Source organism: Agelaius tricolor, unplaced genomic scaffold (genome assembly GCF_023055355.1).
Source record: "Agelaius tricolor isolate 1412-34295 unplaced genomic scaffold, bAgeTri1.0.p SCAF_5, whole genome shotgun sequence".
Lineage (NCBI taxonomy): Eukaryota > Metazoa > Chordata > Aves > Passeriformes > Icteridae > Agelaius > Agelaius tricolor.
Window position 1 is genome coordinate 17,337,465 of NW_027269265.1, and position 25,016 is coordinate 17,362,480.

The window sequence follows — 25,016 nt, forward strand, 5'->3', positions numbered from 1 at the left end:
TTCCTGCTCTCTTTAAGGAGATCAATGTTTGAAAAAAGATAATCAACAGCCTGATACACCAAGGGAATAATATTCTTGAAAAACCTTTTTGTCACACACACAAAAATAGTTGTTTTGTGTTTCAGTACTTGTAGCCAGTAAGGTTAAATTTGTCTAGCATAATTCCACTTCAAATAGGATTTTATATATAAACTTAAAATAATATTTATGGAAAAATATTCCATGCTGATGTTGGACTTTTTTAAAATGGATTTTAATCAGCAGAATGGAAATACATGCTGTGTTTTACACATGTGTTGGGGATTAGTATTTTTACTTTTTTTTCTTTCTCTCATGGAATTTTGTCCCATCTGTTGCTAAGAAACAATAACTACTGTTCTTAAGAGAGCAAAAGATGTGACTGGCAGGAAGAGGATGGAGAAGGTACAGGTGGTTACTTTCTTACCTGTGGGGGTCTCCCTTAGGAAAAGCAAAGATACTGGCGATTTTGGCTGGGTGGTGATGGGCTGGGCTTCTTTCCCTCTCTCGCTTTCCACATCGAAGGAGGCACGGACGGTCTGTGGGTGCTGCCCAGAGGATTCGCTGCCATGATGGAGCTGTTCTCATCCCACTCTGCTACCGTGGGCGAGCCTTTGCTCATTAGAGCAGCTGTTGAACTGGGGCCTTCCTAACACCCATTCTGACTGGAAGGGACCCTCACCACCTATTCAGGTACCTTAGGGAAAAAACCCAGGACCCCAACCTGCTCCCCCTTCCCAGAGGAGGTGTCTCCCTGATTCGTGTGGCAGCTGCTATGGAGGAGCTGCTGCCAAGCCCCGCTGCTTCCTGCTGCTGTCTCGGGCTTTTTTGCTACACTCAAACCCACACCCCGTGCCTGCCGGGACACTCCCTGTCTCCTGCTACAGCTGCAGAGTTTCTGACACATCTCCTTTGCTACTCTGGGGCCTGCTCACCCCTGCTGTCCCAGCCGTCTCTCCGCAGTTCCTGCTGCAGCCCACCTCCCACCCAGCCCGGCGGCCATTGCCGCCTGAGGGAGGCCGCGCTCGCGCTGCAGCGCCCCCTGCCGGCGCGGGGGAATCATCGCGCCCGCCCTGCCCGGCCGGGAGCCAGCAGCGCCCCTGCTGGCTGTGACCAGAACTGCAGGGACAGGGCAGCGCCACACCAAGAGGTTCCACCGGGTCCCTGGCTGGGTTTGTGGTTGCTGCCATAGTTGCTGTTTGTTCGCCTTGTTATGTACATACACACGCTCGTAAAGAACTGTTATTCCTATCCCCATATCTTTGCCTGACAGCCTCTTAATTTCAAAATTACAGTAATCCAGAGGGAAGGGGATTTTTTCCATTCCAAGGGAGGTTCCTTCCCTTGGCAGACATCTGTCTTTCAAACCAAGACAATGTGTGAAAGCAAACCTAAGTCCTTCCATCTATTGCCAAAGTACTTTTGTATTTTTCAGCCTGAATTCTTCCAGGTGATCTTTCTATTAGTTTCATCTATTTCTGTAGCTCTGGGAACACAACTATTTTACAATATGCAACTGTAAAAGGACAGAGTGGCGTTTTATGTTGGAGATTTGGCAAATCAAGATTTACTTTTGTATAATTTTAAAATTTATCCACTTTTCCATCAACTAATCAGTTGTGCAAATTCCCTTGAGATCTGAAACCTAAATCTTTTTTAGCTCATATCTGACAGCCAGGGATAAAAATATTGCAATTGCAGCTTACTGTCATTTACACTTGATGAAACTAACACCAAATGAGTGTAAAATTGATTGGGAAACAGTGTTCAGACAACAGTAGGTAGAGACCAATAGTTTTGTTTCAAACAGGAAGAAAGTATCGACTCGGTTTTGCAAAAATAGTGAGTCACTGTTTTTATTACGAACTTGGATGATGGAATACAGGACACAATTTTAGGTCTGAAGATGATTCCAGGCACTCAGGGTGGCAAAGATGCTGAAAGACTAGGATTCAAACCAATATGCACATGGGAAAGAGATCTGGAAAAACCAGAAGCAACTCAATAACAATCCATGAAAGTTGTACATCGGAATAATCACCTGCATAATTGGAAGCACTAAAGTTTAGGTAACAGTTTTGAAAAAAAAGAATTTGGCATTGATATTATATGAAAAACTGAAGATGAATCAACAGTGTTTTAAAATAGCAAGCACCAGTCCAGACACAGGAACAGGATAGGTAAGCAAGATGAGGAAAATAATCGTGCTGCTCCATGCTCTGTTAATAATATATTTTCTCTCTCTGTATCTCATTTTGAGCACTGGACTTGAAAGGAAAAGTGACCAAGAGATGAAACACAATCTGGAGCACAGTAGAGCAATGGTAGAAAATGTCACATAAGGAAGGGGACATTTCTAGCCTGAGATAGCAAAGACTGAGATGAGATATTGTAAGAAATACCTTCCTTTCAAAAAGGGGGGGAATATTCTGTTCTCCATATTCAGCAGGGCTCAAATGCAAACAGTGTGCCTCAGCTGTAGCAAGGGAGAGATAAATTTAGTGCCCGGGAAAATGTTTAAAATTAAGATGCTCTGCCATAGGTTTGCAATAGGTTGCCTGGGACAACTGTGAAATCTCTAACACTGGAAATTCATTAGAAGAATCACAAAATTCTCCGTTTTCTTATCGTCATGAGCTGTGGTTTGTGGATTCTAATTCCTGCTATTGCACAGACCTATTACATGGTGCCAAACAAGGACCAAATCTTCTGCAAATAGGGTGAACCATTTCTGTAGCTTCTGTTGTTCATGAACAGGGCCTTAAAGCCTTAGGAATCCAAAGCAGGTAAAAGAGTGAAAGGCAAGGATAGAACCATGAACAAAGTTAAATCCTGGCAGATTAAAGGGATCATTTTTTTAGAGATGCTAAAATATCACAACACTTGTTGTTTACCCTTTGCATCTATGCTGCAATCTGAGGAGGTGTAAGCTCTGTTTGACACCTTCTCAGCTGATGGGGCATTCAGAACTCTCTGTGCCTCACTTGCTTTTCCTCCTGACTTGCTTTGTGTGGTACATGTACCATGGTATATTTGGCTAACAGAAGAATTTGGTGAACTAAGAAAAAAAGTAAATGGAAAGAACAAAAAAAAAAAAGAGGGAGAAAGGTCTTGCAGGTGAGGACTGAGAACAGAAAGCTGAGGGAAAGAACAAGATGACACAAGCAGTCAGCACAGGGCAACTCTTCCTTTCTTTACCCTTGCAAAACTACAGGAATTTTCATGGAAAATGGGTTATTTGTTAGAGTTTTTTCAGCTGATGAAATGAATGACTACCAAACAATTCTTAGAGATAATAATCTGGGTACTTTCAATTTTAAATTGGTCTTCTTAAGAAGTAGATGATTATTTTTTAGACCAAAAAATGGTTCCTGTGCAATAACTTATTGCAGAACACAACACTGCATGAGTAGAACCGGTATTTGTACAGCTGTTGGTAAAAACAAAGGCTAGTCACATTTCTTTGGATTATTTTGTAAAGTGAAATTAATTCTTGTGCAAAATGCCAGATAAAGAATCCAGTAGCAAAGTCTCCATTGGTTTCAGCAGAGCAGAATCCATTCTTGAATCCAGCCAAATCCAATGTGTAGAGCCAAAGTGCCATGAATTGCTTGCCAATAGGATCCTGCCTGGGAGCCTATTGCAGACAGACTGACCTTTCCAGGCCCTGCCATCTCAAATAAGACTGCCAACAATAATGATACCTAGGGATCAAAACACCCATCTGCTGCTTATGAGGCTGAGAAAAGCAGCAGTCTGGATGCTATTTACAAAGAAATTTGTTTAACTTAGAGCTAGTATTTGCCCAAATGTAATGGTGCAGAGGAAGGTCTGTCACTTTCTCTTGGTAGGGGTGTTGCTCAGTCAGGACACTGTGAACAGAGTGCTGAAGAAGCATCATGCAGAAATTACAGATGGGCAGGAACTAGCTAGGCCTGCTTTGGAAAAGGGTGACAGGATGGCATCCAGAGGCATCTTCCATAGCAAATTATTCTGTGCATCTCTGAAATGGTGGTTTTGGACAGCATTTTCTCTGTCTAGTTCTGGCCCTGGGCACTAAGTGCAGACAGCAGGACACCCAGAGGTTAATGGCCAGCAATTGCTGCTACTGCAGCAGTAAGGACTCTTCTGGACACTACTCAGTGTCTCCCTGACCATTGCAGAAATGAGAACAATGGTGATTCCAGCCTTTTGCATGCTAACAAACCTAGAACAGCACCCACTGCTCAGACCATCAGCTCATTGCCTCATTTAACAGGTGAACAAATAAAAGTTCTTTCACTTGAGCTGTGACTACTGACTAATAAGACCAAACCTCTTTGGTGAGCTGGAGAAATTACTCTGATGTAAACTTGAGTTAGGATAAAGAGAAGGATTTCTGCAGCTCCAAGCAATACATGTAAAGTTTATGTAAGGTCATTTTTATTTTTCTTCATGTGAATCTTTTTCTTCTAAAGATATGGAAAAAGCAAGGTTACATTTTCTAAGATAAGACAAACAGAAAACACTGACAGTGTTCTATGGCTTTACAAGGGGGAATAGCTGTGAAAAGCATTTTGAAAGATAACATTTGTGAAAACAAAGCCATCTTGCCCCTCTGGGAGCTTCTGTATGTACCTAATAGGAAATCCATTTGAGTCCAGAAATTGCACCCTTGCCTGGAAAGAGTTGATTCTGCCTTTCATCAAACTTCCCCTTTATAGAAAGCTAGACAGCCTGTGGAGAATAATATTTCATTTAAAACATATCTCACTATTGTGCCTCTCAAAATCTTTGCAAATTTATATTTATTCTATTATCACAAATAATTAAAAATAATGAAAACTGAAGACATATATTAGAATGAAACTGAAAAAAATCAAAATATAACATAGTGTGTTTTTTGTATAAGGTTGTTCTTAGACTTACTTATGCTCTTATAAGTTTGCAGTCATGTGGGTTTTGTGTGGTTTGACATAAAACAGCTCTAACAGGCTATATCAAAAAGCTTCCGACTACTTGGATATGAAGAGTCCTTCTTTGTGGTCACAACTTCTCTTAAATCTAATAAAAAATAAGACTATGTTGGTCCACCTTGATGAACAATGGCTTTCATTTTCCTAGTGAAATGTGACCTTTCAAGTAATAAGCAGAGTATTGAGTAGATATTGTTGCCAATGCCCATAGATGTTTGGAAAATAAGGAGTAGGGAAGGGATTATATTCTTATTTCCTGGATTAAGCAAAAAATACTGTGAACATTCTCAAACAGACACATTGTACTTGTGTATTTGGCAGTATTTTCTGCCCAGGGGAAAGAAAACACTTGTTGATTCTCCACAGCTTGTACATGAAATTAGATAAAATAACTGTACTATTTCTTCAAGGATCTAAGAAAGTGCTGTGTTAGCCCAGTGTTAGTAGCCTAAATTAAAACAACAGAAGATTCCAGCTGTATTGCTTGGAAATGCTGACCCTTCTCTAAGCTAAGGCTCACTCAGCTTCTGTTCCCAGAGTAGGGATATCAGGGGGTCACACAAAGAGTTCTACTTCCACAGCTGTTGGAGAGGAGTCATCCAAACAACTAAATATCCTCCACCTCCAGATAAAGTTGATTCAAATATAATATTAATCAAGAAACTCTTTTCCCAACCTAACCTCTTTCTCTTGATCAATTCAGTCAGAGAAATGTAGCTGCTTTATTTTTTTTATACCTAGCCCAACTTTCTCTTTGCTCTTCAATTTGTAAATGTGTCAAATACAATTTAAACTGACAGAGGCCAAGATTAAATCAAACAAAATTTAAACATTGTTTGTGTTATTTGGTTGATGCAAAGCTTTCACCATAAAATGCTTTTAGATAAATTAATTCAGCTATTAGAGTGCTGCAGCACTGAAACTTTGCTCCAACAGTTTGAACTTTTCAGGTCATCTTAGATTCAAAACCTAATACATGGCTGGGATTCTGAAACTGCCTAAGGGAATCAGGTACCTGACTTCTACTGAAAGTCGGTGTGTGGTGGGAAGTTAATTGACTTCCAGCAAGAATTAAATGCCTTTGAAGAGTCTATTCATGTCCTTGCAAAAAGCAGCCCATGTCCTTCATGGAGATAAATGAATGTAACTGCTTTGACACCCACCTACCAGCAAAGTGCCTGATGCACACATTTTATAAAACCTAAACAAGACAGAAAACCCTTAGAGCTACCTTTACTTTTATTTGATTGTATTTTGGTTAGCACTAAATATTTCCTTTCAATGTAAAATAATTATAGTGTTCAATAATGATATTACTAAGTTGTGGCATAATGATAAGGTTATATTTCAGCAGATTACTCCATTAAGGACTTTCAGTTTCAGCCTGGCTGCAACCTGCAGTTTAACCCACTGATTTTAGCAGTACTCCTGACCTTTTAAAGTGCAGATGCAAAATCTCAATGCATCCAAGGTTTCCCTCTAAGCATTTTTGCCTTAAAAACCTCATCCCTATATCTCAATGGCCACCATGAAAATTCATGGCAGGCAATAGAGAAACTCAGTACTTTTGAAAACAGGTTTCTCTCTTGTTGACTGAGATTTTAGTGTTAAGCAATCTGGCATTAAAATTTGCACAGCTTTAAAAATAGATTCCTGACTATTTCCTTTAATTCCTCATTGCTACTTTTAAAAGTAATGCAAGGAATATGATGTTATCTGAATTTTTATTGTAATTTACTTTTCATAGAGGGTGGGCATTTGTCACTCCTGTGTTAAATTCTGCTCTTCTTTTGGTATGTGTACATCTGTATCTCCACATGTTTTATTATCTTTAATATCTTTATTAAAATTAATATCTTGATATTAAACTATAATATTATAGCTCATTATAATCAGAGCTTTTGGAGATTTCTCTCTTCAAGGCCTTTACTAAAACAACTGTAATACCATGGGACTGTAGCCAGAAATTTCTCTCTCTGATCTTAAAAGTCTTGTTTATCCAGAGATATTCTTTAAGAATTCTACAGTCTCCTTGGCAAAGTTACCTCATTCAATGTTGAGTGTGGCTGCTGTAAGGGGAACTCAATGACAAAGTGAGAGGACTCTTAGGGACAGGATGATGTCATGGTACAAGATGACACAGGGATAGAATATGCTGGTCCCTCATCTCTGGCAATTGACATCTGTATAGAGATGATTAGTGCAGCTATTCCCTCACTACCTTCAGTGGACATGAAACCCAACCACAAAACCAGTGCAGAGATCTTGCACCTGGCAGGCTTGGGCCATGAGGAAGGCAGTGCTTGAGTGAGCAGAAGGTCAGGGCTGATCAATGAAAACAGAGCTAGTGTACACCAAAGATCCCTCACAGCCTTGTCAAGTCTCTTGGATAAAGACTATTAGTCCCTTGCTTTTATAACCATAGATGTGTTCAGACTTATTGAAAATAGCTGACAAAGATTCCTCTGTGGTGATGAGAAACCAGCACTTGTTACCAGAAAGAGTGGAACAGAGCAATACAACTGTCTCATGTCTTGAAACCATCTGAAGACCCTCTTAATGACTGCTGAAGCAATGGGTTAAATCCTATACTATTTCTGCTAGCTGGCAGAGAAATACATCAAAAACAATGAGATCTTAGGCTTACAGGCAGTGAACAGAGGTGTTTCTGAATGAATTTGGAAAGAAGGCTACAGAGCAGTACTTCTCTGTTTTTATAGCCAAGTATTTTTATTCAGTGAGATTAAGACAAAGAAGGCCTTGAGATTAAAAAAAAAAAAAAAAGAAAGTGTAACAGTGTAATGGATCTTGGGTATTATAATTTCATCTTAAATAGCTCAGTAGCAATTTTTGCTAAAACATACCCCCCTCCCCAAAAAACCAAACAAAACTGCACTTCTCACAAAACTTAAGTTTGGAAGCTGATTCAGATTTTACATGGATGCAAATGTGAAGGGATACTGCTAAAACTATTCCGTTGCTGCACAGATTAGTTGACAGATATCAGAATTTGGATTTCAATTTGAAGATTTCCTTGTAATTAAGAACAGCAGGATTTGACTTAAATCAGGATTTTTACCCCTAATAACATCAAAAGAGCTTGCAATTTTTTCACTAGTTAAGTACATTTGTTGAATATCTTGGGTTAGCTTATTATATTAAAGGATTCCAAGCTTTTGTTTTCAAGTTCAGATATTGATAAAATGAGTATAAAAATGTTATTCTATAATATTAAAAACCTAAGTGAAAGAACTTTAGACCAGAATAAAGAAAAAGAATCAACTCCTAACACAAATGAGACTGAAAAGGCTATCTGCACTGTTCCATATGAGAGAACCACATAATGATGTTCTAAATTTCCTAATATTGCAGTATTCTGAAAGACTTTCCAGCTGTGAGAAAACATTTAGTCCTGATGCATATACTACTCTTTCCAGGAGATGGGGTCCTTTGTGACCAGTTCTGCTTATTTACACTCTTGTATACTGTTTAGCTTTAATGTGTTGCAAGTTTAAAGGAGAGCCAGGAATTCAGCCCAGTCTTCCTTAAATTTTTGCTAGAATTTATGTTAATTTAATTCCTTATTTCTCTAGCTACCTAATACAAAGGATGATTTCATTGTCATTTAAGATCACTTCTTTTCCTCTTTTCATGATCTTCTCACTGTTATTATTCTTCTCATTGAAATTTCCTTTCTAGTCATAATGAGCACTCAGAGCATTTCATTGAGAAAAACAAGGAATTAAAACATTTTCTATTTCCCTAATCAAGACACTGTCATTATTATCACTGAAAGCCAGGGAAACAGATGAAGAATGACAGAGTTACACGAAAGAGAAAAAGGACACTGCCAAAGTGATTCTGTGATCACAGTCATTTATAATAACACTCTGGATGCTGGCATAGCAATCTAATTGCATACTAAAGCCTGTTGTGTAAACTCAGTTACTAGTTGCATTACAGATGCTGATGCTTCAGTCACAATTGAGGCAAATATGAACAGAAATTTGGAAAGTCCTTGATTGCTATTGTGGAATAATTCATACCACTCATCAGTATGTCAATTTTCAATTTAATTTGACATTTTTGAAGCAGAAAGCCACAGTGATTCAACTCTAGAAGAAAAAGTATCCTTGGAAAAGAACCATGTTTTGAAAATGAAGAAAACAAAAGTAGGATAAGTTTTTATTCTATCACTTTTGACAGTATCCTATTATAGGAAAGACTAAATAAATTTTAAAGGCAAAATTCTCTCCCCATTCACACTACAATAGCTCCAGAATATACCTACCAACTTTCATACTATTTTCCATTAAATTAGATCTGCAATATCACAAAGGCTGATTCATCTTTTGGTCTCAGATAAGTCACTTCCAGGAAACAGGCATGATGAGAGTAAGACAGAGAGCTCTAAACAATCTCTATTAAGAATGTGTTCCGTAGACACACTTGGTTTCTTCTCATCCCACAGATTTCTTATCCTGAAATCTGTATGTCACATAATGGAGAACAACAGAACATAGAAATTTTATCTGAAGGCTAAATTAAAATCCTCCTGCAGTAACCTGCTTGAGGAGTTGGGACTGGTACAATGCAAAAACATTAGATGACAGCCCCCAAAAGAGTCAAGAGGTCTTCCATCAGGAGGTATGCTCTTCACATGATCCCACCCTCAGGTGGTGCTCTCTCCCTAGCTATTTCACTTGATTCATGTTGTTTCAATACCTGTTGAAATGGTTCACACTGTTTCACTGCTATTACTGTCATTATTTTACCTATCCACACTTGTCTCTGCCAGTCTGTTATTCATAATTGCTAGGGCTCCTACCCCACCAGAGAATCCGTTTTGTTTTGAGTTAGAGCTTATTTGCCTTGGATACCCATTAGCAGTTTCTGACAGCTGTTTCTGCATGATGGCCAGTGAGACTTTATTGGAGGCCAGGAAGTCTTTCATGGAGATCATCTCCCCTGACAGACGGCGTCCGTCCGTGTCGCTCTCATTGACACCGTCGGTCTCAATGGAGATGTTCCTCCGGCTGCGCACATTTCCCGGCATCACCACGTTCCTCCGTGAACGAAATAATCTTCTTTGGCACCTGTGGCAGCACTTGCAGGCCAATTTCTTTAATATCCAGTTTATGGACTGCTTGATGACAATAGAGATCACATTAAATAAGGAGTAGATGCAGCACACCCCCATGAGTATGAAGACAAAGTTGCCAAAGCGGTAAAGGCCTTGGCTCTCATACCTGACGTTCTGGCTACTGACCAGATCACCAAAACCAATGGTGCTGAAGGCCACAAAGCAGAAGTAAAGTGAATCAAAGTAACTCCACCCTTCAATCGGTGTGTACATTGCAGAGGCACAGCAGGAAATGATGAGGGATGCTACACATAGAATCAGCATTACATAGTACACAGAGGGCTTCCAGCCCGCCAGGCTGTCCACCTCGGAGCTCCCCGAGCCCCGGCGGCCGTTGTGAGGGAGAACCCCTTTCCTCCTCAGCTGTCTCTCGTGGCAGGACTTCATGACGTAAGCTATGACAGTGATCAAGCGTTCCAGGAACAGGTTAAAGAACAAAATGGTCCCTGCACATCCTATAAGGCCGTAAAATATCAGAAAAATTTTGCCTCCAACGGTGGCTGGGGTGGTCATACCAAACCCTGGAAGACAAAAAAGAACAGTTGGAAAAAATAAATCTGTAGGTACCATGTTAGGACTTTCATCACGTGCAAGATGGATGAACTGGTAGCAAATCCTTGTGGTACAACTCAGCTTTGAGAAAAAATACATTCTCCCCAGATGTCACCCACTTGTGCTTGACTAAGTCTGAGCTGTAAGGGGAAGGAACACATGCCAGCATTTCCTCCAGAATTAGAATGAAACAAAAAGCAGAACAAAACACATGGACACGAAAAGAGAGTTTAGAGGAGGCCTGAATTTTGGTCTGGTTGCTAGGTTCACTCTTTCTCTCTTTGTGCTTTGGATTGCTTCCAGGCTTTGGGGTTATTGCAGCTGCTTTCTTCTGTCTGATGGTTTCCTGCACCATGGCTCTGTCCCAGGGGGGCCTCTTGCCTTCCAGAGATCCATCTGCACCAAATCTTTGGAACACAAAGTGAAATTTCTCTGAGGCTAACTTGACTCCTGGTGGTAGTGCAGGTGGCACATCACCCAGCACTCAGCACCCACTGTAGCCTGGCTGTGGAAGCCCAGGCTGGGAGCACACCCCAGGTGACAGCCCCTGACAGGATCATCATGAGTGTCCCAGTAGGAGTTAAAGATGCCCTGTATCTGACTTTGCTGTCTGTCAGTCATTATCAAACCCTTTTAAAATCAGCATTGCTGAAATTTTTCTATTTCTCTGTGTCCCACTCCACAGCTCAAGTCTGCATGTGGATCTTATCAAAAGTCTCCTCTGGTCTGATTCCCTGTAATGGGATTTCTTGGACCAGGGTGCTTCAGTCTACTCTCATATACTTCCCATGCTAAAGCCTGAAAATAGTAATTTTATTTTGGTTAAATCTGTTGGTAAGATAATCTTGCTTTAATAAGATATTATTAAAGAATAGCAAAATGTCCAGAACATCACTGAGCAAATTGGAGTAACACTCATGACAAATCTTTGCTGGTGTTTTATTAAGATTATTAAAGGACTACATAACTGACCAACTAAGCAAAAACATTTTTGTTGACAGAAGAAAAAAATCACAGGATTTTTTATTTCTCTTTGTAACTATGAGATGCCAAGTATGAAATAAATACATAGGCTCTGAGAAACAAAGGAAAGTATAGTCAGTATGACACATTTGTACTTCAAAGACAAGAAAAGAGCAATGTGAAAAGACCATGTGTCCAACAGTGCCGAACTGCGCCTCTCCTCTCTTCACTGGCAACCTGCTGCCAGCACAGATTCCTCTCTAACACTGGCCCTGCCACACTGTGGAATGTCAGCCCTTACTCTCACCCCTCCAGCCCCACTAACAACAGCTCCAAGCCTGGGCTCTCCAGAGTCTGCACTGCACTTCTGCCTGCATCCACAACCAAACACCAAGTGGCCCTACCAGAGGCTCCAGCCTCCTCATTAAATTTCTGTGCTAGGGAGAGCTGGACTGCAGCTCTGTGGTGTGGAAAGCAACATGACAAGTGACAAACCACAGACAAAAAGTTCTTCACGACAAGAACTTTTTCCTGTTGTTGCCCTTGGCACTCAAATATTTCCTCTTGCTTTCCACCCTCCCTTTCTGTTCCATGGCTTGATCATAACTACTATAATTGTAGTTTTTAATGCTTATTTTCAGTGCAGGCTGGCTTATATGCAAGTCATGACCTCCACCCTGTGGACAGACACAAAAAAACAATGGACAAGGGAAATCTCAGCAGCTGGTGAGATCTGCCCAAAGAAGTTGTGGGGAGGGAAGTGAGGAGCTGCCATGTCCCTGCCATAGCCTTTTCCTTGAAAATGGAAGCAGCTGTATGCTGGGCAGGGATGGAAAGGTGGGGAGCCCCTGGCACAGGGTTAACAGCATTTTGGTACTGGCAGGCCTCTCCTAAGCATAAAGCAAATGCCCTGGAAAGAGAAAGGCTCATGCTCCCAGAGGCAGTTTTATGTCTTTGGGCTCCTTCCCACAGGTCGCTCTCCGGATCCTGCCTCTGGCATCATGGCCAGAGCCTGAACTCCTCCAGCTGTTTCTTTAGCTGACTGGCTTTTGTTGCTGGGTTTGTCCTGCTACCCACTAGCAAAGGCTTTACAAAGACATTCAATAGGCATTCCAGGGAATCATGGTGAATTATGAATAAATGACTTAGTGAGCAATTAGAGCACCAATGTGACCCAAAGAGCCCAACAGTGAAGGAGCAAGAAATTACATTGCAGATTGGGAAGCAAATGAACTTGTGAAATCATATAAAAGAGGAAATAAAAGCAGCAGCTGACACTTGGAGACTACTTGAAAGTGCAAAATTGCTTCTTGTGATGAAGAAATAAAAAGACACAACTGCAGAAAAAAATGCTGGTGATTTTATGATAGGAGAGAATGCTGATTAAGTTTAGTGATTTTTATTTTACAGGCTGGGTGACATTTCTCGAAAGCACTGTTTCAAGTAGCAATTGAGATTATAGTTAATCAAGTGGAAATCAGATCATTCTTAGTTGGGAAAATAAAATGTTTTAAAGGTACTAAAAAGTGTTTCAATCAATTGTTTGACATGTCTGCAGTGGCACTATTGATAGAAATGCATGACAAATCCTAACTTCACCAGCCCAGCAATGAAGGCAGCATTCTTAGTAAAAATTTCAGGATCCTATTTTGAAATCGGTATGATACTGATTTGCCTCTGTCCCATGATCCATTGACTTCTATAAATTAGTATAATCTTTCTTAATATTCAGCTGAACTGACCAAGTAGATTCCTTAAGCTTCAATTTTTCTCCAAATATTGTGTTTTGGCTTTTTTTACCTATTGCTTAAGCAAGAATTCTGGGGCTTTTTGGTGAATATTCATATTAATTTTGAACTTCTCTGTAGCAGATCTACTTTATTAGAAGCTGGAGGAAATTTAATTCCAAGTAGAGTCAGCGAAATTTTTCTAAGCACTGCACACCTCCCATGGAAAACAAATCTTTAGATTTTGTTATGGCAGCAAAATTTCTGTTATGAAGTCTGGTGCTGCAAAGCACTCTAAACTTCACCTGTGTGTTCTGGTTATATTGTGTGGATATATTAAAAAAAACCAAACAACTTATAAGGGAAATCACATCAACAGTATAATATAATCACTTGTCATTATTTCTTGAAGTACTGGGTATAAATGGAGAAAAGTGAGCAGCTGTATTTCTTATCAATAGCCAGTTTGATAAGAAGGACTGAGGTCCAACAGGAAGTTCTCCTAAAGCAGAATTCTCCAACAGCAAACAGTGAATAACATCAAGCAAGTATTAATCTCAATCTAACAGTAAAAAGATTATACTGAAATCAAACAAGAGGAAAAGGCATCAACTGCCTATTCCTGGCCAATATTAGGTAATTTCATCTTTTCTGCTGCAAACTGCTCCAGTGCTACCAGCTGCTGTAAGTGTTTCTCATGGGTCATTATCCACACTCATCTCCCTCTGCCTGGTGACACATGGTTTGGCATTTTGTGTTTTAATTCTGGATGTCCTGACATTCACAGGTTACATTAATTAAAACTTCATTTCCTGGTGCAACTGGTGCCATGAAAAAGTATGAGAAATTGTTCATCACTCCTAATCCCTCAAGAATGAAGCCCAGGGCGCCCCAAATAGTTTGTGAGTAGGGAGACTGGGACAGACATAGAGATTTCACAGTTAATTTTAGATCATGCAATTGGGTCTTTCTATTTTCTGAAAAATATCTCTCTTTTCTGATAGGTCTCATTTCTTTTCTGAATGTGTGCAGTTCACTGCTCCCGCCCTTCCCACAAAGAGGAAGTAGGTAGAAAGAGGGGGCAACAATGAGTCATTGTGATGTTAGAAATATAAATATCAATAAAAACCAGGTTCCAGTTTAGCCTACAATGACAGCTTTTTGTGATGTGGTGTCTGTACTCCTAATGTAGTTTATTTCTTTTTTTCTGTCAGTTCAGTTTAGACACTCATTGGAGAAATGATTAATTTCCAGTGAAATAGACAATAGATAATAATTGAGGTTCATGATAGGTGTGAACCAAACTAAATAGGACAAAGAGTTTCAACTGCAGTGAAAAAAAAAATCAAGAAAATAGTAATTAGTAAAGAGAAATACAGGAAGACTTAAATACCTGCAAAGATGCTGACCCTCTTTTTTCAGACACATTCTGTACTGAACTTTCTACATAAGGATGTTTTGTGCTTCTAAAAGAGACAGACGAAATAACTCTAGGAGAAGCTGTACCTCAAAGACTTAGTTGAGAAAATGTCCTGTACTTCGCACTGTTCCAACAGTGTGCAGACACCAATACTTTGGCAAAATTCACTTCTCCCATGATAGCCTCCTCTGGTGCTCGCTGACCAGGATAAGTACTCCTGACAAGACTACTTCTGCTGGAGTAATTCTCCCCTGTAGAGACTCCTGTAGGAACAGCTAAAGGGCTCTCAAATCTTGTCACATCACTGCCTTCATGACACTGCTATGTCAGCAAGCTTGTAAAAGTGTCCTGTTCAAGAAAGGAAGGAGGACATTAAGTCCTTCCCAGAAAGAGAAGAAAAAGACTCATTTCTGTGAAGACTTCCACTGCATGAGAAGCCACATTGATGGAAGCAGGCATGGTGCTGTCACAGCTACCTGATGGTAACAAACCTGCACTTAGGTCCAATTTCTGATATGAGAAAACATCTTTAGTGTTGTTGATTTTGCTAAGTCTATGCAGAAAAGTGCACACGCACACACATGCATGCAGGCACCTCTGATTTCCCATCAGTGGAAGATCAGCATCTGAACTGTGCAGCTGGCTAGTGAGACATACATCCATGCATGTTGTCTTAAACATTAATTTCAACATATTGATCTTGTTTCTTATGAGGAAGGGAGAATGAGCTAGCCATGAAACTTTCCTTTAATGGAAAAAATATTTGACAAAATAATATTTTATCAGGACAGTCTGGGATGTGGTGCCATTTATTTAATTGCCAATGCTGTTTTCTTGTGCAGATGGCTAAGTGGTGGGGAAAGACTCATCCTGCCCAGGGAGGCAGGGACACATGGCTATAACAGCATTCCTTTGTGCTCTATGCCTTCTGCTCCCAGATTTGTCTGCCTGAGCAACCTCTGCACCTCCTGCCCAGCATCTCCAGCACTCCAGAGCTGTAAAACCTGGAAATGTCTCCTGGGCTACTTGAGCTGAGTCATAACTGCAGACTGCTGTGATGAGTGCTCAGCTGCTTGGAGACCTGGGACCTGCCCTGAGTGCTGCTGCAGCTGCTTCCATCTGTGTCAGAGTGCACCTGCTGTGCCATGCACAGGCAGGATGAGAGGGATGTAACCTCCTGCAGACCTCCTGGCAGGGTTCAGTCCATTCCAAAAGCACAAACAGAGATGCTGGAACTAATGGTGTAGGATGTCTTGATGAAACTATACCTATATGAGATCTTTTTCCCTCTCTAACCTGTTTGGAGACTCATCACAGAGTGCTGACAGACAGCACTCTGGACACTGTTTCAGGGAGGCTGGAGATAATGATTTGAGGACTGCATGGATGCCATGCTTGGTCTGTGCTATCACTGGGACAGGAGCCTTGTGTAACAGCTTGGGCACAACATTTCTTTCCCTCTGAGAAAAGGCTTCTGTAAACCAACCCTGTGACACAGGTGCAGGTTGGTGTCACATCAAGTGTAAATGGGACTTCAAGGTTAGAAATAGCAAAACCTTGGGCTTTCACTGATTTGTTCTGCAAGGCATAAGAAAAACTGGTTTTGTGTTAATGTGTGAGGCAAAGTCTCTATTTAACAAGCAAAGTTCAGCTCACAGAGAGTCACTGTTAAACCCTCTCTGGAGAGCTGGATGCCTGTTACTGCCCTTCTCTCATCTCACATATGGAAACTGCATGTTCTGCCTTGAACAGAAACCTACCTTAAAAGAAGTTTCCGATGTTAAGAAATTTAAAAGACATAAGCAGAAGGAATGCTAAAGGGACAACATTAAATGAACAATGTCATCAAAAAATCAGTTTCAATAGACATTTTAGTCATTGCAAGATTTTCACATAAGATAAATTAAGGAAACCTTGCCATTCTGTTTTATATAGTTTAGGTTATATTTTATTTAAAATTCACACAAGGTCTTCTATAAGAAATGTACACAGCCTAGTTACAGCTTCTGTGTGATCATAAATTCAATCTATAAATGTTTTATGCCTACCTTCATGTTTCTGTTTATAATTTTTATGTAGTTTTTGATGCTGGAGGTGCTAGGTCTAGTGCCTTTCCATTACCCCTAGATAGATTTGTACCTCTGTACAGCATTTGTGTTACTATCAGGATGGAACAAAGTTCAGTTTTGAAATACCTTATTACTATTTTCAAACTTCATAATTTGTGAACAGTGATTTAAAGGCTTTTATTTAACTTTAAAACATATAAACATTTATCTAATTAAATAGTGTACCTTGAATATTAAGTACATTTTTTGTATTTAATATTCAATCATATTTTCATTTTAGCATGTTGTATGAAAAAGCACTTGTGCCTGGCTCCAAGACAACCTGAAATCCTGTGCTCAAATGTGCTTAACAGCTTCTGCCTTGGTATGGGCACAGTAATACTGACAAGTGGTAGTTCTGTGGAGAAGGTTCATAACTGAAAAATATACAAAATTACATCTGAGTCAGATATATATACATATATAGAAACCTTCTTTTTTGTTGAATAGAAACATTTCTGTTGAATAGTCTACCTTACTAACAAATAGCAGTAACTTCAAACCCTAATTCATCTTGGCAGGATAATAGTTTATCTGAATTGTGAATCCAATTAACACTGTTTCAAGGGTTTGTTTGCAGTCATTCGGTCTGTGTAAACATAATAACCCCAACTATTATGGAATAGGAACATAATACTGTGTACTCATTAAGCTGTAAGTTCATCTACTCTAAAATTTTCCTTTTTAAATCGTACAAAGCTGCCTGTATTTCAAGAATTTTCAAAGGTTGATTTAAAATTGCTTATTGTTACTTTATTGCTGACACATACAGCTTTTCTCTGGAATAAAGTTTCAGCATTTCTTCTCATTTAGGGGTAAAACTATGGGAAATAAGGCAGGCTTTTTGGCCCCCTCAGGGGAAAAAACAAGTGGTGCCTGCTTGAATCCTCTTGGTAACCTGAGCTTGGGGACATACTGTTAGCAGCATCTCAGTGTAGCAGATTTTGTAAAATTAAAGCTCTTCTCTGGCTTTATATACCAACAATTTTAAGCAACAATGTCACTTGTGATTCAACTGAAGCAAAAATATCTCAGCTGTGAGTATTAAGCTCAAAAAAGAAAAGTAAAAAAAAATAAATCTGCAGTATTACAGACTGTAAGGAAGTTGGACACAGATAAGAACTTATTTTTGATAAGTTGAAGAAGGAGTATATGTGCAGGTGTGTTTGTGTGTGATTACATTTTCCTAACCAATTTCAAGCCTTATCTGGATGTCAGAGAGGAAGTTTGGTAGCCATTGCTACCAGAACCACCATGTGCCAAGGGCCTCAGCATCATTACTTCCCAGGAAATAAAAACCTCATCCAGAAAATTAGTTTGGCCTGATGCTTGGATACATCAAACTAAAAGATAGACCAAAAGACCATGGCATAAAACCAGTACAGATACTGCTTTAGTTTCTTGGAGACTGATAGAAAGCCCCAAAAAGTTAAGAAAAATGGAAAAAAAAGTCATAGTACTCAAGCAGGTGCTGCAGGGACTACAAATATGAAGCAAAGCCTGTGAGGTCACGCCATGTAGAAAAGGCTGGTGGTATTGTGTGTAATAAGGATTTTGAAATATTCCATATAAAAGCAGAAGCAGATATTAACATTGTAATTAAAATTTAAAAAAACTGGCAGATGATGACAGACAACATTATCAGAGATTTCAGTGAATATTCATCATTGGACAACTGTTTATAAAGAAATGACAAATCTGAGAGTGGTTGTGATGAGCATATGATGATAAACTTCAACTTTGGTTTTATTAACTCTGAATTTTTTATCCATTAATCTGTGTCTCAAGAGCCAGGAGTTATGAAGAGGACAAAGGCTATCTCTCCTTTTTTTTACATTTTGAAAGCAAACTTTCTTTCTGGGGTGGGAGGTGCTGGTGGATGGACACTTGGGGAAAAAGTGCAAGTTTTTCAAGCAATCATAGATTTACAGAACAGTCTGGGTTGGAAGGGGCTTTCTAAGATCATCTCATCCAGTCCCCCTGTCATGGCCAGGGACACCTTCTGCCAGACCAGTTACTCAACCTGAGTAATGATGGGCTTCTCCAAAGACTATATCACCTACCAAAAAAAACCCCATTTTTGGCACCAGGTGCAAAAATGTCAAGACAAACTTAAGATACCATAACGAAGGCAAAAAAAAAATATCAAAGAGATGTGACAATGGTAGAAAGCACAGTGAATTTTGGCTCAGTGAAAAGAGTAAGTCATTGCTGAAACCTTGTGCTGGCTTCTATCCACACAACAGCAATGTGTGTACCTTTGCTTTTGAAATGTCTGGCTTTTTCAAAATGTAAAAGGACTTGCTGGAGTCCCTGGCCTAAACCTAATGCCTATATCCCTTCCTATGAGGCTAGAGATGCTCTTTTAGTGACAGTTCTAAAGGTAAATGTCTGTAAGACAAGCATAAATTCAGTGATCAAGCCTACTCACATGATTTTAACAGGTCCAAACATTTATGTAAAACAGGGAGGCCATTTGTAAAATATGACAGGGAGGCTCAACACTCTGCTACTCCAAATCCTCCACAGTAACTTTGGCTTGCTGTTTAAATGTTGTGCCATTGCAAATGTAAAAACACCCACAACACAATAGCTATTTCAAGGGCTGAATCTCTTTTCACCTATCTGGGTGATGATCAGTCCTGCTCTCTGTGCATAAAACATTTTCAGTGTCTCAGCATTTGCCTCACCCACACAAACAGTTAAACAAGGACAGGACAGGCATGCAGAGGTGGGGAGAACTGAATGAGATTCTGAGATTATAGCAAGATGCTAAGGAGTAGTTAAAAGCTACAGAGCTAGGCATTTTCTGATAAAACTGAACAAGTGATGGACTATGGGCATCCCAAAATCAGACAGTGGCTAAGGTAGGAAGGGACCTCTGGAGACTGGCCAGTCCAGCCCCCTTGCTCAGCAGGTGCCCAGTTGGATGGGAATTCATCTAGAGTTAACAGTGACCTCTGGCTTTCCAGTCAGATATTTATAGGTTTGTGGAAATAAAAGTCATACCTTAATGATGCCTGGAAACAGAAGTGTTCGTACATGCAAAGATAAAACTGCAGTGAATCCTTTCAGAGGTAAAATTGTGAAACTGTTTCTGAAACACTTTTGATTAAAGCTTAAATGGCCCATTAATAGATTTTGACATCTTTATTTGAAGATCTTTATTTAAATTATTTATTTCAAGAGATCTTTCTTCACTTTCTCTCTGCTTTAAGAGATTTTTCTCTGCAAGTGGCTTAACTGAGTTAACAGCATTTGTTTTGTGAGCTATTGCTGCACTGCTTTTGGAAGTGCAAGCCATTCTAGAGAAGCTCTCCTCTCTGCCTGAGGTATCTGCATATCTGCAGCTACTATTTCCAACAAAATATTTGAGAGCCTCCAGGGAAAGTGAGCCCTTCTCTGAGGATGATCCCTGAATGGAAATGATAAGGCTGAAAAATACAAGAGTAAAATCTTTGTGGGTGAAATTCTGGCTGAACTTCTAAGAGGTTACACCCACTCTGGAGTGCAGCACAGTGTGCTGCTCATTTTCTTGAAGCCTGAAGGTTGTGTCCTGGCCTTCATGCTAAGGAACAGGGACTTCAGAAAGGCCCATCTTTCAAAACACTAGTGTTTAAAGAAGGAAACACATTTTAAAATTCACAAAGAGAAATTTATCACAAGAATCATCCTAGAGATTTCAGATTATTTTGGAAGATAGCTTTTCCCAGTCTTTGGGAAGCTGTTAAACCCAGAAGCAGGAAGGTTCAGTGGTTGGCAGCTTATATACAACACTCAGTTTTGTGAATACCCTTTTCACAGATTTGGCCTGGTTTACTTAATACTGTTAATGCTGATCAGTCAAATAACTAAACTTAATTAAATTGTTTTTCACACTCTGCTTATGAAAATACTGAAGCTGAGAAAGCTTTTACTAAATATGTTTATCCAAAACCACAGTTGTATTGCCTCTTTAATTCATTGAGTATTCTTCCAGAGGAAGAAAAAATGCCCAATTTACTCCAAACACAACCTATTTGTAAATTTTAAAACCCTTGAAAAAATGACAAAATAAAGCCCTGGCTCTTCATAGAAGTTTTGAAGATGCCACTTGTACTAGTAATAGGTTTAAAGGCTTCTAACCTCATAGTTCACAGTACTTATTTGCAGCTGAACAGAATATTTTGCTTTGGAAAAGAAGAACATAATTAAATAATAGGATTTCTGAGGACTCTTAAGTGTCCAGTGACTAACTGTGTGAAAAGAAATCTGAAAGTTTTGAGGCCATTTATCAAGTCCTTTCTGGACTAGAAGGACTCTGTGCTGTCTTTTGTCTCTCTATAATGGCTTCCTGGAAGCCAAGTCCAAAACAGTTTGCCATACATGAAAAGGCAAGAATGCTTTGATACAGCGTATAATGTACATACTGAAAAATAGGTACAAAACCCTATGCTACAAAGGATTCTCTTCTAAAATAAAAACTTGCTAGTGAAGTACTTGAAGAGACAGAGTCTATCAGACTTGTGAAAGAAAGGTTTTTGAACTATACAGAAAAAAAATCATTTAGACAGGAGCTGAAGAAATTAATGCTTTCAAAGGCACAGCGACTTTTCTAACAGGTAGAGAAATAAGTCACATTCTCCAAATGAGTTTTAAATGAAGAAGAAAAGATTATGCTTTTATGTGAAGTTTTGAAAAAATTCTCGACACATACGAGGAAGAATGATGCAGACAGAGAAAAAATAACCCTTTTTCAGCAGCAGAGGCAGACCACAGCTGCCAAACTCCCACAAGTGCAAAAGATAGGAAAAAACCCTAAAACCAAAACCACACCAGACTGTTGTCAGCAGTATAACATGACTTAAGCATATATTAACATAAGAATGTTGAATGACCAAATTAGGTGGTCCAGTACAAAAGTATTTTGTGAAATAACAAAAGGATTAAAAAAATTGGCTAGTAATTATTCCAAAGTACTCTGCTTCATCAAGGCTGTTAGAGCTCCTGGGGTGCTGATACTTTAATGAAACCTGGTGGTCAACCATAGTTGACCTGGTGATGCCATATTTTGCTGTGTGCTGTACTGCTACCTTCCAGGACCTTTGGGAACACATGCAAATATGTATCACACATACTGGATTTGACAAAACCTACCACTGTCCTTTCCTTTCTGGCCTCCTATGAAATGAAAATTGGCTGAAGTACTTTTTGCTCAGTGTATTTATAAGTGTGTGAATATATATATATATATATATATATATATATTTGTATATATTTAAAGATGTGATTTTAAAGTTTGACTTTGAATAAAATTTTGCTTTTGAAGTGTCACAATGAATGTTTTCTAAAAAATGGTTAAAGAAAAACTAGCAAAACCATAAAACCAGCCACCAGCTGTTTTGCAGTCCCAAGAGTTATGTTTTGCTTACAAACATGACAGTAACATTCTTTACCAGATGTATGTCTGGGCTTGCTAAAATTTGTTTTTATATACTTATGATATCTTTATGGCTTTATGATTTATCTTTCTCAAAAGCATTGCTAATAGTTGTCCTAACAGAAGAACTGGAATGACAAGCTTTAGGTAATTTAAATGACCACTTGAGAGGGGGATCTCTGCAAACTCCACGAAGTTCAGCAAGGCCCAGTGCAGGTCAGAGGGATCCCAAGCACAAATACAGCCTGGGCAGAGAATAGTTGGACATTAAACCTGGGGAGAAAGACCTGGTGGTGTTTGTGGATTAAAAGCTCAACATGACCTGGTGATGTGTGCTTGCAGTCCAGAAAGGCAACCAGATCCCAGGCTGCACCAAAACAAGTGTAACCAGCAGGTTGAGGGAGGTGCTTCTGCCTCTCTGCTCTTGTGAGAGGCAAGAGAATTCCACACCTGGAATTCTGCATCCAGCTCTGTGGTCCCCATACAAGAAAGACATGGACCTGATGGAATGAGCCCAGAGGAGAGCCATTAAGTTGATCACTGGGCTGGAACACTTCTTCTAGGAAAACAGGATGAGAGAGTTGGGGTGGTGCAGCCTGGAGAAGAAAAGGTTCTGGGGAGACCTTACAGCACCTCCCAGTACCTAAAGGGGGCCTACAAGAAAGCTGGAGAGGGACTTTTCAAAAGAGAATATTGGGATAGGACATGGAGGAAAGGCCTCAAACTGAAGGAGAGCAGGTTTATATTAGATATTAGGAAGAAATGCTTTACTATAAAGGGTGGCAAGACACTGGACAGGTTACCCAGAGAAGTTGTGGACTCCCCATTTCTGGAAATATTCAGGGCCAGGCTGGATGGGGCTTTGAGCAGCCTGGTCTAGTGAAAACTGTTCTATCCCATGGCAGGGGGATCAGAACTAGATGAGCTTTAAGATAATTTCCAACCAAAATCATTCAGTGATGCTATGAAATGATAAATCCTTCTAATTAAGAAATAAAGCATCCAATATTGTCAATTATTAAAAAGCATTTAAAGTATCTAGTGCAAAATCAAACATAAAATCCATCCTTGTTTGAACATTTAATGGCTATTCTGGTAGAGCATGCATAGTTCAGGGAAAGAAGAATGAAGATGTTTTCATGACTGAATAGCAAATTAAACCCCATCCATCTGAATGAATGTGCACTGACAGATGAGGATATTAAGATGCCCTGCCATCCCAAAAGAGTTTTCTTTTGTGTAAGATCTGTTATTGCCCATATAACACCAATGTTAAGATGCCACCAGACGGAAGATCTGAATATACTTGAACATTTGGCTAGCAATGGCAGCTGTTCCATGTGCATGTTAGAGCCAATTCATGTTCTCTTCCTTCCATCCTCTGATCTGCAGTTTTCAATATCAGGACCTTTTCAACATCCATTTACAAGACTCACAACTGACAACCTAATGTTTAAAGCTGAAGATGTCTTAGCAGACCTACTGAAAACTGAACTCACAAAACCCTGACACCTGGATTCAAGAAGTACCTCAGGAACTGGTCCAGCTGCTTGACCACCTGTGAGTCATTACCACATACCCCACAGAGTATTTGGCAGTGCAGAAGGCCCAGCAATACCTTCACCTCCTTCCCAAATCCTGGTAGGGGTGCAGCCTATAGATTATCTGGTTAGATCTTCACTGAGCAGGTGAGCTTATTGGAAGTCACATTAATATCCATTTCCATGTCTAGTAAACTTGTCTTGAAAAAGACAAGTGGTGGACAAAGGGTCACAAGCAGAGAAGATACCTTCTAACATCCACATCAAAGGACTGTGCATGCTGAGGGTGTACAAGGGGAATGGACTGATGACTTTGACCAGGCTTGTGTTCCCAGATAGCATCAGCTCCTGCTGCTGTTGGAATGGCTAGGGGACCAGGGGACCATTGATCTGGCTTTGCTGGGAATTTTTTTAGTTTTTATAGGAACTTTGCTTCCCTGCTAGCTCTGTCAGGATTTCTGTTATTCCAGCTTTGCTGCACATTCTGTCCTTCCTCCCTCCCATCTTATCCTTTCATTTTGGGTTAGATGCCATGTTTTCTGTTGTGTTCCTTAGCAAAAATTCAAGATTAGAAAGTCCTTTTAACCTCGTTTCATTACTTAAAAAAGCATGTATATTAGAAAATAACTACTATGAAACTTAGAAATGTCTCATTAATCAGCTTCCAGCATTTCATAGAGATTAAACATGACATACTTACTGGCACAATAAAAACCAAAGACATGAGGGAGGCTGGGCTAACTGACATCATGCACATGATTGAATTTTGGGTACCTCCTCCCAAACAAGTTTTGATGTGAGAACCAATCTGTTCTCATAAAATTATTAAGGGATATTAGCAAACCAGATTAACTTTACTGCATGTCAATTTAAATTTGAGAACAAGATTCTGTGGCTAAAAATATAATCTTTGAATGGCAAATTACTGTATTTTCTCCCTACATTATTAGGGTACATATTTCTCTTCAACACAAAATAATCATGACTACATGTATTTCAGTTTTATTTACAACTCAATTATGAAAACACAGAGTGCTCTGTAGATTACCTCCCACATGTCTTGCCACAGCTGAGGCCTTGGAGCTTGTGGGGAAGAGGATGTGCAGTTCTTCCACTCTTGTCTTTCTACAAAACATTCACAATTTCAGTTTAAGACACTGCCATTTTACT

General features: G+C 39.6%; 1 protein-coding gene across 1 annotated transcript in view; it reads right to left on the reverse strand.

The window, feature by feature from the left end:
- Positions 1-1,847: 1,847 nt before the first annotated feature.
- KCNK13 (potassium two pore domain channel subfamily K member 13) overlaps positions 1,848-25,016 on the reverse strand; it is a 53,222-nt gene continuing 30,053 nt past the window's right edge. Inside the window, exon 2 of the mRNA XM_071426635.1 lies at positions 1,848-10,637. Coding sequence (XP_071282736.1) covers positions 9,745-10,637 — 893 coding nt within the window. The 3' untranslated portion in view covers positions 1,848-9,744. The remainder of the gene's footprint in view (positions 10,638-25,016) is intronic.